The 17,961-nt window shown below is 44.2% G+C and overlaps 1 protein-coding gene across 1 annotated transcript; it reads left to right on the top strand.

Moving 5' to 3' along the window:
* Positions 1 to 14,754: 14,754 nt before the first annotated feature.
* On the top strand, positions 14,755 to 17,707 carry SPINT4 (serine peptidase inhibitor, Kunitz type 4). The gene is made up of 3 exons (XM_066387451.1): positions 14,755 to 14,869; positions 16,465 to 16,642; positions 17,531 to 17,707. Exons 1-3 carry the CDS (start codon positions 14,755 to 14,757, stop codon positions 17,553 to 17,555), a joined length of 318 nt encoding a protein of 105 aa, XP_066243548.1. The 3' UTR covers positions 17,556 to 17,707.
* Positions 17,708 to 17,961: the final 254 nt, after the last annotated feature.

Raw genomic sequence — 17,961 nt, 5'->3', positions numbered from 1 at the left:
TCATTTATTCTTTGGAGGTCAGCTTTGATATCCCCCTTCTAATTGCAAATACCTGCAGAGTAATAAATCAACAGAGGCTTATAGAATACCCCACCTGTGACATTTGCCCCCCAAAAAAGGCAAGTCACAAGGTACAAAATTTAAGGCCTGGCTAGGCATAGATAAAGGGGTTAATCGGACCCATCCTTAATGCCCGAGAATTCAGGAACGGAAAGAAGATTGTGAGTAGAAGGCCTGGGGCAGGATCTCCTGGTGGAGGTGGTCTTAGCTTTGACCTGAATACTGGGGGGGGGGGGGGGGAGAATGGGATGTCAGCATGAAGATGCATATTCTTCTCCAACAGTAGAAAGTGGGGGCATCCTGGTGTGCTGGACCCCTGCTCAGTAGAGATCTGGGAAGAAAGAGAAGCTGATCTTTGACCCCAGAAGCTGAAATAACCCCCTTCTGAAATGCCCCCTTTTCTCCCCATGAAAGATGTCACATCCAGACTCATATGTGATTTGGGTTCTAGCATTCTGATTCCAGGACCTTTAGTGTGCTATGTGGTCTTCCTCCTTTCCCCAAACCTTCCCTTCCACTCATTCTTCCTCCACACAAATAACATGTTAGGTTGACCTTAGGATAAACTATATTGTTATAAGAGACTCTATGATGCCCTTGAGATTACATAATGGGTCAGTGCAAATGGACCTACATACCCTCTTCTTGCTCACCATGCATGTCATTCATTCCCTTGAATGGGACCCAACCAGGGGTCCATGTGGACTTAGCATCTGATCTACAAAGATGGCTAATGATTGATGGCTATGAGGTTCTGACAAACTGTGTCTTTAATTAAATATCTAAGCCCTGGTTTTCCCTGCTTAGAACTCCATGGAAGTGCCCGATGAGGCGGTGAGTGACGCAGTGGATAGTGTCGGACTGGGATGCAGTGGACTCAGGTTAGAAACCCTGAGGTCGCCAGCTTGAGCACAGCATCACCAACTTGAGCACGAGCTCACCAGCTTGAGTGCGGGAGCGCTAGCTTGAGCATGGAATCATAGACATGACCCCATGGTCGCTGGCTTGAGCACAAAAGTTGCTGGCTTGAAGCCCAAGGTTGCTGGCTTGAGCCTAAGGTTGCTGGTTTGAGCAAAGGGTCACTGGCTTGGCTGGAGTCCCCCAGTAAGGCATGTATGAGAAGCAATCAACGAACAACTAAAGAGCTGCAACAAAAAATTGATGTTTCTCACCTCTCTCCCTTCCTGCCTGTCTGTCCCTATATGTCCCTCTCTGTTTCTCTCTCTGTCTCTGTCTCTGTCACAAAAAGAAAAAAAGAACTCCATGGAAGGCAGCAGCTAAGGAGAATAATCTTATTCCACTTCCTTTTGCCCACACAAGGGAGATCAAGGGGCCAGAGCCCTGCAGCTCCTTGGCTTTTTGGAGTTCTGATGTTACTCCAGGCTGTTGCTTAGGCACTTCTCCTTCCTGTTCTGTGTTCTAGATTATATTTTGGAACCTCCACCTTGCAGTACAAACCCTGAAACCTGTACTGTGTTCTGTTCGGAGCAGGAAGATTGCCCGACAGGATTTTATTGCTGCTCTGCCTTCTGCGGGATGACTTGTTTAAAGGTGAGAAAGGACAATAAAAGGTAAGAGGCTACACTTGACTAGGTGGTGGCGCAGTGGATAGAGCATCAGATTGGAATGCAGAGGACCCAGGTTCGAAACCCCAAGGTCACCAGCTTGAGCCCAAGGTTGCTGACTTGAGCTAGGGGTCACTCGGTCTGCTGTAGTCCCCTGGTCAAGACACATGAGAAAGCAATCAATGAACAACTAAGGTGCTGCAATGAAGAATTGATGCTTCTCATCTCTCTCCCTTCCTGTCTGTTTGTCCCTGTCTGTCTGTCTGTTCCTCTCTCTGTCTGTCACACACACAAAAAAGGTATGGGGCTTCTCCCGCCCAGACCTGACCCTGAAGCTCCTGGTGGGAGAATGTAAGGCCAGTGGCCGCTGCCATGGCCATGCAGGTTCCCATTGGATTCAGGCAGATGGTAAAGGAACTGTGGGCCAGAAAATGGTGTCTCGTAAGGGTGGACGAGCAGGGAAGACCGCTTCCCTATCTCCTCACAGGCCCCACCAGTCTCAGCAGTCCCCAGCACACAGGCCGGGTGGGAATCTCAGGGTTCCCAAGTCCCTCAGCATTTCCTCTCTCTCTCTCTCTCTCTCTTTCTCTCTCTCTCACTCTTCAGCCCAAAATTGAAAAATCCCCTTCTCCAGCAAACAATGGCCCCTCCCAAGCAGGAAGGCAATCTGCAATTTGCAATCTGCCACCCTGAGGACAAGCAGCAGCAGCCTTACATAGACTACACACACACACACACACACACACACACACACACACACACACACACACACACAGCGCTGCCCCACTCCAATACAAAATACAGACGAGGGAGCCTAAACTTATCTGTTTACCCAACAGAGATCAACAGAAGAGTCTCTTACCAGCCACTATTTTGGATCCTTTTTTCTAACATTCTTCTCTTTCCCAAGAGTAATTTCCATAAATGCCGTGCTTAAAAGCCGTCTTCCACTCCTGAACTACAGAATCCTTCTCTCCTCATCACCACGTCTGTGAACCTCTGGATCTGCCTCTGGGGACACACCCACAAACCCTTCTATCCACAGACCCTGCCATGTCTCAGAATTCACCTTTATCCTGGGCCTGGAAAAATTGTTCTGTTTTTGTGTGTCCTCTTTCACCAAATACTATCCTTTGGCTCCTGGTGTTTGTGGGTTCTGGAGATCCTCCAGCCCAAGGGAAGTTTTGGTTAATCACCAGGAGAATGAACAAAGTCTCCTGAATGGAGAACACTCCCGGAGCAGAGAAGGGCCATTAGAGTGCTGATGAGATGTGTCGTTTCTCATCCTATCTTGCCACTGTCTTTCTAGGGCCTTAACTAAGACAATTCCCCATTTTTGCTTCTCTTCTTATGCATAAAATGGGGACTCGTTTTTTCTATCTTACTAGAAGCTAAGTCTCAAAAGACCCACAAGGCTGAAGATTTGACCAGTGGGCATCTACAAGATCGTGTTCTCTGCTGTGTTCCCTGCCCTGAGCACAAGCCCTGCATGTGAGACAAGCTACAGAGTGTCAAAGTATGGGCATAGGCCCGCAGCCAGACACAAGGACTCAGACCCTGGCTCTTAGACTTGAGTTAACCACTTCTTAGCTGAGTGACCTCAGACAAGTTAACTCACCTATCTCTGGGCATCAACTTTCTAAACTTTAGGATGCCCTGGCTGGGTAGCTCAGTTGGTTAGCGTGTCATCCTGATACGCCAAGGTTGTGGGATCAATCCCCAGGTCAAGGCACAAACAAGAATCAATCACCAATGAATGCATAAATAAGTGGAACAACAAATCGATCTTTCTCTCTTTCTCTCTCTCTCTTTCCTTTTTATTCCCTTCCTCTCTCCCCAAAATCAATTAGTAAAAAAATACTATATCAAGAATAATGAGGTTAAAATAGATCACCCTTGCAAGCTCTACATAATACTTAGTAAATTTTAGCGACTAGGCAACCACTTCTCTCTCAAGAGACTGACGCTGGCAGTTGAACCCCACGTCCTTCGAGGCTCCGCGTGGAGGCAGGAGCCTAAGTCTGACTCTGTTGTCACTGGGTCCTTTGAGGTTCTGCCTTCCCGAAGGCAGGAGAACCTAGCTCCATGGTCTCGTTTTAATGATGGAAGTAATGGAAAATAAAAAAATTATATCTCGGCCCTGGCCGGTTGGCTCAGTGGTAGAGCGTCGGCCTGGCGTGCAGGGGTCCCAGGTTCGATTCCCGGCCAGGGCACACAGGGGAAGTGCCCATCTGCTTCTCCACCCCTCCCCCTCTCCTTCCTCTCTGTCTCTCTCTTCCCCTCCTGCAGCCGAGGCTCCATTGGAGCAAAGATGGCCCGGGCGCTGGGGATGGCTCCTTGGTCTCTGCCCCAGGCGCTAGAGTGGCTCTGGTCGTGACAGAGCGACGCCCGGATGGGCAGAGCATCGCCCCCTGGTGGGCAGAGCTTCGCCCCTGGTGGGCATGCTGGGTGGATCCCGGTCGGGTGCATGCGGGAGTCTGTCTGACTGTCTCTCCCCGTTTCTAGCTTCAGAAAAATACAAAAAAAAAAAAAAAAATTATATCTCTAAGACATAAATTTCACCAGATCACATTTGAAAATATTTTTCTTCTACAAACCCAAACACAGATACTTGAAAAAGAGACTGACGGGCAAGTGAGACATGTTCACAGGGGCGTTTTGTACATGTCGGGGTTGGCCTGGCCCTCCTGGTGGGTTTTCCCAGTTTTGCTCCTCTAGCTTCTCTACAGGTACCAATCCTCCCATGAGTTCAAAATAGCTTTTGTCATCCAGATTGTGTTCCTTCTCTGTTATTCCCCTCCTGGGTGTTCTCACTCCCTGGGGCAGCATGTGGTCCAGGGCCAGTTATGCAACTTAGAACAGGCAGAATCATGGCCCCGGGGGAACACAGGGCACTCAGGCCTGAGCCTGGGCCAGGGAACAGGCTCTGCCAGCCCCCGGATTGACAGCGCCCTGAGCAGGAAGCCAGGGGAAGCTCTTCACACCCTGTTTGGCCTGGTCAGCTCACTCTCCATCTCTGAGACCATCAGCTTCCTCACATCAAAGATGAAGAGGGCTTCGTGCCTCGGGATTTGGGAGAATACAGAAGACCATGAGAAATGGAAGAACTTAGTCGGGGCAAAGACTCTACAAAGGTTAGACGCTGCCAGCAACTCGCTCTTTTGAGGTTGCAAGTTGTTATTCTTTTAAAAAAGGATCATATTTATTATTTTACCAATGTCCCAATAAAAGTGAGCAGAATGGAGCCCTCTGTAACTCTACCACCAAAGGAAAACTGCTATTCATGACTTGGTGGATTTTGTTTCAGACTAGGAAAAAATTGAGGAACTTAGGGTTTTCTAATAACCCTTCAGAAGCCGCCAGAGTTTCCAAGTTAGAAAAGAGTCACTTAGACTCTTTTTAGTAACACTGTACGAAGGAGCTCGATCAGTGGTAGCCAGTGGAGGCCGATGGAAGAGTGTAAGTCGTGAGCACACTTTCACGCTTGCCCGGGCCCTGGTGAGCCCGCTGTGCTAACTTCCTCCACACCTTGTACATAATTGACTGCTCAGGCCACACACTGGCCATCAGTTGATGCGTTGTCATTGTTATGTAGTCTAGGGCCCATTCTGCGGGAAGACATTGAGTTCGTGGTAAGAACCCACGTGTCCTATCCAGGTGAAAGGTGAACTGAAGGTGGCTGGTGCAACTATAGGGGCTATTTTTATAGCATTTCAGGGATACATGGCTGTGGGTGTATGAGCCTTAGTAAGCCTTGTCTTGATGCGTTGCCCAAAGAGGCAGGACTTCACCTTGCACGGGCTGAAAAACATTGCCATAAACCTGAGTGTGTCTTCTGTGGAACCGCCCCCCCCCATCCTGTTATCATCTGCTAGGGTCAGCTAAGACCGTGCCTTTTGACGCATTGCATTCACTGTAGCATCTGTTAGAGCCACATGTCAGTGTGTTTGTCCTCTGCAGAATGGGTCCCCTCACCTGACTGTTATGGCTCTGGAGACCCTGGAGCTGCTGGGAAGGTCAGGTGACGAAGCTGATGACAGTGCCAATGAGGGCCTGAGAAAAATACTGCTCTTGTTCCCAGAAAGTACAGTGCTGAGAGCTTCCTGTGGTGACCTGGAAGGGAGGACAGACAGCCCAAGCAGAGCTTGTCACAGTCCTTCATGCAACCTGGGCTCCAGTGGGTGCTGTCAAGTCAACCTTTCTGGAATGTGAACATTGTAGCTATGACACACTTCATCTCATTCTGACCTTGCAGCACCATAATGTCCCATTTACAGACCAGGAAACAGAGGACCACAGAGTTAAATACGCTCAGCAGCAGTCCCCTGGTGGATGATAGAGCTGGAATAGCAACGCAATGCCTCAGATGCCCTCTTCCCAAGGGGTTGCCACCTTGGCTGGCTCAGTTCACTTCCGCTGCGTGCGTTTTCAGCTTCCTGTTTCCACTAAGTTTTTCCACTGACGCTCTTTCCCTCGCTCTCGCCTCAGGCCTCCTAGCTCCTCAGTCCCTTTTACACTTAGAAACATGCCTTACCAAACTTGGCGTCTTTCTATAAATTTTTTTTTTCTTAAAGATGAATTTATATTTGCTTTTGAATGCTTAGAATAGGCCGAAAAACAAACCAAAAAGAAGCTTGAAAATACAGTATCTGTTCGCGAGAGGCACTGGGACAGAGTAAGGGCTAAGGGTCCTGGTTATTCGGGGACTCGGTCCAGCTCTGCCTTTGCTGGCCTGGTGATGCAGGGGCATCTCCAACACCCCCCAACCCCCTTTCCCCTACCCCCGTCTCTCCACCTGTCAATGGAGCCAAAAGCACCTTTCCAGGCATGTCCTGAGATGAAATGAGATGACACAGGTCAAGCCCATCCCCCAGGGCCTGGTACCAGTCTAAGAAGAATGTTACCATTATTATTCATGTCCCCTCAATCCTTCCTTTATCCCAAATTCTTGTTTTATAAAGAAATTTAAGTGTGCATTTCACCTTAAATGCTATGTTTTTTAAAAAATTTCTCCAGGGTCCGTAAAAATTTAGCTCACAAAGAAGACAAGCGCCATGTCTTTCACAGTCATGGAAAGCACTCCATCCCTGAAAGATGATGTGATTAAACCATGTGCTGAAAGACCAGTGAATTGAACAACGATCTCAGTTTCTCTACTAAACCTCCAGCAACTGTGGAAGATGCGGCTTCCGTCCACGAATCCCACGTGAACGTTACCAACTTAGAAATTTGTGGTTACCTGGTGACCATTCTACTTCCCCCCTCAATCACATCCCCTCCAAATGAACTTTTCCAAAAATAAATTTATCACAATCCTGTTCTTTTCTTCTGTGACACCCTTCTAATCGGGCTGATCCTTGATGACCCCGGGCACCAGACCAGTGGTTTGCAACCTTTTTGCACTTGGGGACCAGTGAAAATAGGAGTATTATTTCAGGGACCGGTAAGGCAGAAATCACCCTCAACCTAAGTGCATTTAACTAAGATCATTGGATCTATAATCTTTTTTTTTTTTTTTGTATTTTTCTGAAGCTGGAAACTGGGAGAGACAGTCAGACAGTCAGACAGACTCCCACATGCACCCGACCGGGATCCACCCAGCACACCCACCAGGGGCGACGCTCTGCCCACCAGGGGGCGATGCTCTGCCCCTCTGGGGCATCGCTCTGCCGAGACCAGAGCCTCTCCAGCGCCTGGGGCAGAGGCCAAGGAGCCATCCCCAGCGCCCGGGCCATCTTTGCTCCAATGGAGCCTTGGCTGCGGGAGGGGAAGAGAGAGAGAGGAAGGAGGGGGGGGGGTGGAGAAGCAAATGGGCGCTTCTCCTATGTGCCCTGGCCGGGAATCGAACCCAGGTCCCCCGCACGCCAGGCCGACGCTCTACCGCTGAGCCAACCGGCCAGGGCCGGGTCTATAATCTTTATACAACCTCAGAAGTGGTTCACTCTTCCACGGACCAACATGATATTTCTGGTGGACTGGTCCGCAGTCTGGAAGTTGAAAAACACTGTTCTAGACACTCAGCCCAGGAGTCCTAGTTCCCCTCTGCCTCCCCACTAATCTTTCTTCTAAGATTTTAAGAATGCTCCAGCAATAGCAAATGTGATCTACAGGTTCAGTGTGTTTTTAGTATCTGAGAGTGGAATTCTTCCTCTAAGTGTCAACAAAACCGCCTGGGTTATGGAGTAAGACTGCCCCCGTCTCTCACTTCTAGTTTCGTTGGCCACATCAAGGGGGGTTTTCCTGCTGGCTGTAGTGACCAGTTCCCATTATAAAGAAGAAATAGGACTGCTACTAAATGATGGGGTCAAAAATTAGAACTAGAACACGGGAACTTTCTAGATCTCAGATAATAGGTTACAGCAACCGATACAGAGCCATGAAGCGCTCACATGCTTCAGAAATGAGGATTTGGAAGATCCTACCAAGTTGAAAAACAAACAAACATCACTAACCAGCTGACACATGGCTGGCTGAAAGCAAAGGGAATGTAGATGTGTGAGCAAGAAATCAGTATCAGCCACAGCTTCGTGATCAGAAAAGAGGACCACGTTATTCTCTTCCCTGTATGATGGATGTTTATAAATATAAATGCACTTAATATTGTATATGTGGGTACTTATTTTAGTTCTTTTCCATCTCCGGTGTTCTCCTTTATTTTATATTACACGTGCAGGTAATGTTTAATGTAGAATTTATTGCATGGGTATTCATCAAGTAACAATTACCCACCAATGATACTCCAGTGGCAAGACACATTAAAGATTTATTTTCTCTCACACATCAGCAGGAAAACAGATGTTTAATTAATCTAAACTGGGTTTGGCTGAGCTTGGATCCAGGCTGAGGGTGGGCTCCATTTTTGATCTGGGTATCTCTCATTCTTCTTGGACCAATGGCTTCTCAAGAATCGTTCTTCTCACAGCAAAATGCGGAGGTCAAAAGAGGGAATCCAATCCTGAGCCACTATTCATGTAAATCCCTCCCCACATCAAAGTCTTACCTTTTGGTTTCTTCAGCCAGGGCTCTTCCAGCCTAACAGCAGAGAGTAAGGGCCACGGCCTCTCCTCAGTCTCTGAACTCCCATATATTGTGAGATCCCTCCTTTGGGAGTAAACAGGTACCGTCACATACCTCTTTGGTGAAAAAGCTGTAGTTATAACCACCACCTTCTCCTTTGTGGACTTCAGACAGTTGAGAGTGTCAGCTCAAAATAGCATCCGATAGTTGTTCAGAGAAATGCCCACTTTCTTTGGATTCTTAACACACTGGATTATGGGAGAAAAGTCTGAAGGTGCTATTTTGGTGAGGGTAGGAATTGAAACCAAACCTAAAAAGTTCTTTCCTCTAAAAAACTAAAAAAAAAGAAAAAGAAAGAAAGATACCAAAAATAAGACCCATTAAATGCTAACTTTGGGTCAGATACCATACACATGTTATCAGCCAACCTCATAGCACCTGAGCCCTGGGATTTGTCAAGGAAGAGAAGATATATGTACCGGGGAATGGGAAGGAAACCAGGACAATAACCCAAACCCCAGAGGCTGGCGCACACTCCTTGACTACAAGTCATGCATCCACCTAAACCCAAATGTGTGCTCCTGTCTCTCCCAAGGGAACCAACATACAGCACAAGCTTTTCAAGCCAGGCTCAGCCGTGTCTGGGCCCATATCTCCAGCATGATAGCACCAAGCAGCTGAGCTACTTCTCTCCACCCAGCTGCCCACTGTCTCTTATTCACTTATTGCCTCTATTACCCACTACACCAGATTTCTTCTCTTTTCCACCCTCAAACTCATGGCTGGACACAGACACAATTCACACTCCTTATTCCTACAGTCTTCAAACCAGAAGGATTCTGTGCATTCAGCTGATCTGATCTCTGCATTTTAAATGAGAATAATTGAGGGCCAGAGAAAGGGAGGACGGACCGAGGCTTGGAAGCGGGGCATTGGTATAATCAAAGTACAGAACCTTTGGTCTTGTTTTGTTCTAACCAGTTTAATGGGTCTGGCACAGCATTCGACACAGAAGCTTGTAGTATATATACTTTCCTTGCTCTCAGACCTCTTGTCACTAATGTCCATATTCTAATAGGCAGAACTCCTCCATCTGTAGCATCTACTCACAACTCAATCCTGTTCTAGAATGTCACCTGCCCTCTTTCATATCCCAGCTTTCACAAGTCACCTGGGAGTTCTATCGCTGAAAGAAAAACAATACTCTATATCAGGAGAAGTGGCTGGGAAAGCAGTTAGGACTCCAGAAAGTTATGATACATTAGCTTCACAGTGGCCCTTCCAGGCATATCCTTCCTGACTGGTGAATTTTTCAGTACCATTGGCTTGTCCATTCCCATCGTCAGTTGGTTTCAGTTTATTCAGCTTCGATCAGACACAAAGTACCTATTTACTCCCCTGGACCACATTCCATCAGTCTTTTTCTCATCATTAGATGCTCCCTCCTGAACTAAGAACAAAATGTAGGTTCTGACCACAGGGAGAGAATACCTCCTAAGGCATTAGGAAATCTTACCCTAAAGTCTAGCCTCACAATGTTCCAACAGTCTTTCAGGGTAAAGGCTAATGCAGAAAGGTAGCCCATCTTGGGCTCTAAGTGCTGCTCTCACCATCTAGTCATCAGGGACAGTGAGAAAATCATCAAGAAAGATTCGTATGAACCTTCTGCTTTATGCTATTGGGAGGAAGTTGGAGAAATCTTCTCTGAGCTGAGACTGTTCCTTTAAATTGAGACCGAAATTTCAGTGTCTCCTCTTATATTTCATTTCCCTCTTCCTCCACTTCACCACCTCTCACCTGTCCTTGGTGCAGGTCAGGATGTCCCACGTACCCAACCATGAAACTGATGAACCAAGAGGAAGCTTGTGTCCCCAGAAGCCTCATCCCATGCCTTCCACCTTCAAAGCAGCATGGTGTCCAGGGCGGAGGGGTGGGGGAGAGACACACACAATAATTTAATTTAACTTAATTTAATATGAAGACCTGAGTTCAAATCAATTCGTGGTTTCATTCATTTGTTGACTGACATTCAACCCCATTTCAAAAGAATTTAAAGCAGCTTACTAAGATTTTTTTCATACCATGTATTCATAGTATGAAAAAAAATTTAGTCTGTATCAGGCAGACAGAACAAAGGAAATATAACAATAATAAAGTATGGAGCATAGACACTTGCTGAAAGGTGTCATGAAATTGGCTCTAAGCTTTTATAATAACCACATAGTCCATTACAAAATTCAGAGTAAGCATGAAGTTAACCCAAGGAGATACTCCAGAAAAGTGGCAGTATTCATGTTGGTAAATGGCAAGAGACACATGCTCTTCCCCGTGTTCTCAGAGAGGAAAGCTCGTGTGGTAAGGTGAACACACGCCGGGACAGCTTCTTGTCAGATTCCAGGGAGAGTTTCCTGGGACTACTTCTTTAAGGTTCGGGAAGTATAGACCGACAACACACAATTTGGTGACAGTAGTTCTCTAGAGGCCCAACACAGTGTGACCCATGAATGTTCAAGGAATCCAAGAGAAAGAAAAGGATTAATTAGTCCTCTTTTTTTCTGCAGGCCCCCACGATTTTACGATTTTATTTGTCTTAGTCCACCATCAGGATGGTATTGAGAAGCATTAGATCTGAGACCACTCTCCCCAACAAGATCTGACTTACAAATAGATTGTAAGCTTGGCCATAGAGGCTAATTTACCCTAAAACTCATGAAGCTTAAGCTTCAGGCCCCTTGCTTGCTCCTCCCAAGGCTCAGTGTAGTTTCCACCCAGCATGAGGAGAGGGAGAAACAGCCCCATCCAAGCATGGAGTCAGGCTGCCCTGTCCCAACCCAGGGAGGTGTGCTGCATGCCCTAATAGTGGTCTGAATGCACTACTGCCTATCTGGACAATCTGTCCTTGGTTACACTTATTAATCACATTGATCCCATGTTCTACCTCAAGGAGAACGATCAATCTGCTGTTACACTGCAATGTGCTTGGGGCCTGCCCTCAAGGCTTCATGGCCGTATTGGGAGGTAGTGAGGACTTGGTAGAGCTGGATGAATGGTTATTAGGCTACAGTGAGGTAGTAAAAGATCAACAAACTCTCAGTTCCCAGTAGGGGGGCTATACCAAGTCAACAAGGTTACTTGGAAAACAAAATGAAGGAAAAAAAAGACTCATTTTTTTTCTTTTGTCACCTGGGACAATGCTGAATACAAATAATATAAAGACTTAATGTGTATGCACCTAACAATATATAATAGCATCAATATTCAAGTCCTTATGAACACAAGCTGAAAGTGAAGAGATGGGGAAAGATACTCCATGCAAATGTAACCAAAAGACAGCAAAGGTGGCATATTTATACCAGATAAAATAGACTTGCAGTCAAAATCTGTCACAGGAGACAAAGAAGGTCACTATACAATGATAAAGGGGTCAATTCATCAAGAGGGTATAACAACAGTTAAGTAGATATGCACCCAACATTGGAACACTTAAATATACTGCTCACAAAAATTAGGGGAGGTTTTACTGCTTCATATTCATTTTTGAAATATCCCATTAATTTTTGTGAGCAGTATATATAAAGTAAATATTATCATATCTGATGGGAGAAATAGACAAAATACAATAATAGACATAGATAGTAGAAAAATTCAATACCCCACTTTCAACAATGGATACATCATCCAAACAGATAATCAGTAAGAAAACATTGGGACTGAACTATACTTTAGACAAAATGGACATAACAATATACTTCTCAGGGGTACACAAGACATAGATAGAATAGATCATATGTTGGCTAGATCATATGTTGGACCAAAACAAGTCTTTTATTAAGTCAAGAATATTAAAGTAATAAATATTTCTTCTGACCATAATGATATGAAGCTGAAAAATCATTAAAAGAAGAAAAGTTGGGAGATCCACAAATATGTGAAAATTAAATAAGAGATTCCTGAACAACCAATGGGTCAAAGGAGAAATCAAAAGAGATTAGAAAATATCTCAAACCAAATGAAAATGGAAATGCAGAATACTAACATTTATGCAACAAAAGCACTTCTAAAATGGAAGTATTTGTAGCAATAAATGACAACATTAAGAAAAAAGAAATATCTTAAATAAACAACATAACTTTACACTTCAAAGAACTAGAAAAAGAAAAACAAACTATGCCCGAAGTCAGCAGAAGGAAGGAAATAATAAAGATCAGAGAAGAAATAAATGAAACAGGGAATAGAAAAGATCACTAAAACTCAGAGTTACATTTTCAAGAAGATAAACAAAAGTTATGAACTTTTAGCTACATTTTTCATAAAGGAGAGAGAGGACTCAAATTAATTATAAAGAAAAGAGGGAGGAGATATTGCAACTAATACCATATAAATGCAAAGATTCCTAAGAGGCTACTATGAACACTTGCATGCCAACAAATTGGACGATCTTAAATAAATGGGTAAATTCCTAGAAACACTCAACCTAGCAAGACTGAATTGTGAAGAAATAGAAAATCTGAGCTGACCACTCGTGAGTGAGGAGATTGAATCAGTAACCAAAAAAACTCCCAATAAAGAAAACTTGGGACCAGATTGCTTCACAGGTGAATTCTGTCAAACATTTAAAGAAGAATTAATACCAATACTTTAAAACCTCTTCAAAATTAAAGAAAAAGATTTAGTCAAGAAATTTAATAATGGTTTTGGAGAAGGAATATATGAGAGAGTAAAAAGAGAGCTCAGAAATAATCCCACATACATATGTGAAGTTATCATATAACTGGATAAAAGAGAAACTCATCAATAAATGGTCTGCAACCTTTGAAAAAATAAAATTGGACCTTTAGTCCATGACTTACTCAAAATAATCAGCTTCAGGTAGTTTAAGGGGTCATTGTGAAAGTCACAATTTCAAAAATCTTACAAGAAAACAGAATCAAGGTGTCCTATGTTTCTAGGTAATATAATGTAGTGAGTTCAAATCTTATATTCACTACATAATATATGCATGACCTTCTACATATAAGTTAACCTCAGCCTCTGTTTCTTCACCTGTAAATGATGATAATAATTGCACTTAATGTTATTTACATTAGCCAAGATCTGGAAACAGCTCAAGTGCCCATCTATAGATGAACGGATAAAACACTATGGTACTTTTACACAATGGAATACTACTTGGTGGTTAAAAAGAAAAGGAGAAAATCTTACCTCTTGTGACAGCATGGATGGACCTGGAGATCGTTATGCTAAGTGAAATAAGCCAGTCAGAGAAAGATAAGTACCATATGGTTTCACTTACATGTGGACTCTAATGAACAGAATGAACTAACAAACAAAATAGAAACAGACTCGTACATAGGGAGCAGACTGACAGCTGTCGGGGTGGAGGGGGTTGGGTAAAAACCTCATGCACACGGACATCAGTATGGTGATTGCCGGGGCGAGAGGGTGCATGGAAGAGAGTATAGGGGGGATAAATGGTGATGGACAGAGACTTGACTTGTGGAGGTGAACACATAATACTGTATACAGAGATGTGTTATAGAATTGGGCACCTGAAACCTATATAATAATGTTAACCAGTGTCACCCCAATAAAATTCAATATAAACAAAAGAAATGGGACAAAGCTAAAAAAAACTGTGCTTAACTCATGGGTTGCATGTGCTAGTTCAATGATTTAGTATGTATATTGCTTAAAATAGTGTCTAGCAGGAAGGAAGTACTATAAGGGTTAGTTACTATCGTTACTATTATTGTGTTTGTTGTACTCGTTCTGTTGCACCAGGATCACTCTCTTCCTTACTGAAGGAGGCTGAAGAGAGGAAAGGAAGCAATTCTTTTTTAATTCTTCTTTGCTCTGATAGTTCTACCCTCCGTGGTTAAACATACACAGAGCTTCTGGCCGTTTAGTTTCTATGGTTTCTACACGAACATGGGACTCACTATCAGGGGTCTAATCAGCCTGGGACCTTCAGTTTCATGGCTGAGTACCCAAGCATTCAACTCAACACCTAGTCCTGGCCCGTGGGGTAAGTGGGCTCAGCCCTCTCATGTATCAAGCCCAAAATATAAGATCAGTTGATACTAAGACTCTCATACCTACTGCTTGCCACACCATGAAGCCTGCTGAGCTGAGATTTTTTCTAGGGTTCTTCGTCTTCTCCTTGCTGACTACTGCATTAATGGGTGGTGTTACTAAACTTACTAACCAGATATGTGGAGATATGAAAGGTATGAACTTGAAGCAGAATATAAATTCAAAGACCAATAATGAAAGTGGGAGAATGTGTTGGGGGGAAAGCTTTGGTTCAGGAAGTTCCTCCTTTTGGACCAGTACCCAGGGACTCTTCGTCTTTTGACTTAGGACAGTACTTACTCTAGGGATCTTCTGGATGTCTGATGAGATCAAAACAAACTAGGATGCAAGTAAGTCCTTTCCAATAGGGCTGCTGTCTTTGGTAGGGGTTCAAAACACTGTTAAGTATTTTGAGTTAGGGGTTTCATGACAAATTTCAAAGATTCTCAGATCAATCAAGAGTATATATTAAGATGACAGAAAAAGGAAATTGAGACTGGAAAAAAAATGAGGCATTTTGAATATCTGGGATCTGGACCCATAAAGAACACTTAGACGCTTAGTCCCTGTTTAGAGAGGTTCACAATGTAGATGTGAAAGACAATGATGTTTTCTTCCACATGTACCGTGTCCATGCTCCGTGCTTCAAGAACGTAGCAGGGTCTATACTCTGAGTCAGAGACCCCACATTCTGGCCTGCCACTTAGCAACTGTGTGCCTTGGTTGAGTCAGTCACTTACTATTCCTAAGCCTCAGTTTCCCCTGTATAGAAGTAGATCAGAACAAAGTCTGCTTCAGAGGGTGTTTGTATGAATAAGATTATGTATGTTACACTCCCTGAATAGCTACTTTTACCAGCGAGTAAATTCCAGACTGGTTACATGGGTAGAATAAACAACAGTCTCCAAGTTGCCAATACAACCCTGTTGCTATGTTGGCCACTCGCTAGGTGACTTATCAATAAAAATGGGTTTGCCTCTGAGAAGGTAACATTGTGAAGGGAGATGACAGGATCTGAGAGCAAGAGTATTACCCTCAGGGCTCTGCATCTTGATGATATGTATCCTGCTTTGAGGACAGCAGCAGGCATAGTTACCTGAAATTTGGGGTGTAGATAGCGTAGTGAATATATGAAAACTGGAGAGTGAGCATTCTGAGTTGTATGTCTGTCCTATGTGGGCAGTTAAGAGAGAAAAATGAAGGTATATAGAAACTGGAAAGTGTGATTTAAAAAATTTTCCCATTAATTTGAGAGAGAGAGAGAGGAAGGGTTGGGGTAGGGGAGAAGGAGAAAGAGAAAGGGGGAAGCATCAACTAGTTGTTCCACTTACTTGTTCCATTTAGTTATACACTCACTGGCTGCTTCTTGTGTATATGCCCTGACCAGGGATTGAACCTGCGACCTCTGTGTGCTGGGATAATGCTCTATCCACTGAGCAACCCAGCCAGGGCCTGGAGACTGTGCTTTAATAAAACAAGAACCTTATCACTTTGCACAAGCTTCTGGCAGAACCTCCTTTTTACTGCTCACTATTTCTGCAAGTCACCTGGTATTGTAATCAACTTAAATGCCCAAGGGCAACCTTGCTGAGTAACCCTAATTCCCAGAGAACACCAGGTGTCCTTCAGTGACTTTGCCTATGAGACTATCTCCAGGCTAACAGGAGGAATTTTTCAGGGCTCATGAAAACAAGATCTCTTGCTGAGTCCTAACAAACTTCCCCTAACTCAGTGGGAACCTTTCCTGCAGATCCCTGCAAATTGGACATGGATGCTGGCAGCTGCTACGAAATCCACTTCAGATTTTTCTACAACAAAACCTCCAAACGATGTCAGAGTTTTATCTTCTCTGGCTGTAATGGCAACCTTAACAACTACGAGCTTAAAATAGAATGTCAAGTAGCCTGTGAAGAAGCATACAGAATACCGTAAGGAATCCAGTCATGTCCTTGGTTCTTGGGGAGAGAAGGGGCAGTTTGGGGATCCCAAGATAAACCCTGGTTTAGGAATCTGGAAGGAGGGAGAATTGTCTTAATCAAAAGGTGTAATAGTTGGGTTGGATCTCAGAATCATTTGTCATGTTGCAGTTAGGTAATCGAAAGTCCAGAGAGGAAATAATAGCCATCATTTATTGGACAAACACCATGTGCCAGAGACTGCACTAAGCAATTTACATATATTGGTACAAATGAAAATTAAAATCGCCCTAAGCTAGATGTGTATTATGATTTTTATGTGGCAGATGAGGAAACCAAGCCCAGCTGAGATAACTAACTGGCCCAAGGTTATATTATTAAGTGGCATAAGAACCTTTCTAACCAGATCTGATGGTCGCCCAGGACTTGACTATCCTACATACACAAGGTCACCCAAACCATTGTAATTCCAGACCCGTGAACTCTCCATAGCAATGTGATGTTTTATAAACTAAGCTACCTCCCTGCCCACACTTGACCATTCCCCAGTCATAGGAACTAGAAGAAGGCCCATGGAGGCAAAGAGGGCTACAGTATGGCTGATTCCCAGAAGGATGAGATAGAGAATAGCCTTGGAAATAACTCAAAAGCAGAAATTTTGTTTCATTAATTTAATATTCCTAGTGAATCTTTGCAGTGTCTGGCACGTAGTAAGCAGTTTTGAGAAAATGAAAGAATGAGAGATTCATCGATGGAGCAGGAGGGGCATGGAAAGAGATGGCATCCTCTGGGTTCCCCCTGAGATAAAAAAAAGTGACAAATTAACCCAGGGAGACTTTCCAAAACCTGTAAGACAGATCTGTTGTGTTTTGTTTTGTTTTTGTGTGTTTGCTTAAACAGGGCCCATGAACGTCTTCAAGGCTAAAAGAGCGAATGATACCACATCTGAAGACAGAAAAAAAAATCCAGACAAATTTTAGGATCTTTGTAGTATTTCCCTGAAACTCTCATCTGTTGGCTCTTTTCCTGACTTCAGTTTTGTCTTTCCAGAGAAATAACTATGACCATTAAGATGAAATAAACTCTGTGTCTGCCTTCTTTCTCTGAAGATCTCTCCCCCTGCCTATTCCAGAGGTGGAATATCAGCTGGTCCTGTCCATTAGCTCCCCTCTCCCTCCTGAACCATTCCTCGTACTACACACTCATACACTCTCAGGTGTGACAAGCCAGCTCTGCATAGGTTTGCATCACCTCCTCTCTTGTGTTGAGCTCATTAGTGGAACCAAAGTACCAAACCTGTGCTCCCCTTTGTCCTTGAAATCAAATTGAGC

Source organism: Saccopteryx leptura, chromosome 5 (genome assembly GCF_036850995.1).
Source record: "Saccopteryx leptura isolate mSacLep1 chromosome 5, mSacLep1_pri_phased_curated, whole genome shotgun sequence".
In the NCBI taxonomy this organism is placed as follows: Eukaryota; Metazoa; Chordata; class Mammalia; order Chiroptera; family Emballonuridae; genus Saccopteryx; species Saccopteryx leptura.
The sequence above is the reverse complement of the archived record's forward strand: the minus strand, read 5'-3'. Positions and strand labels throughout refer to the sequence as shown.

Excerpts from the sequence above, each read along its gene's own strand:
- SPINT4 (XM_066387451.1), top strand. The coding sequence starts at position 14,755 with ATGAAGCCTGCTGAGCTGAGATTTTTTCTAGGGTTCTTCGTCTTCTCC. Across the intron at positions 14,870-16,464 it reads GATATGTGGAGATATGAAAG|ATCCCTGCAAATTGGACATG; the intron begins GTATGAACTTGA and ends CCTTTCCTGCAG. Across the intron at positions 16,643-17,530 it reads GAAGAAGCATACAGAATACC|GGCCCATGAACGTCTTCAAG; the intron begins GTAAGGAATCCA and ends TTGCTTAAACAG.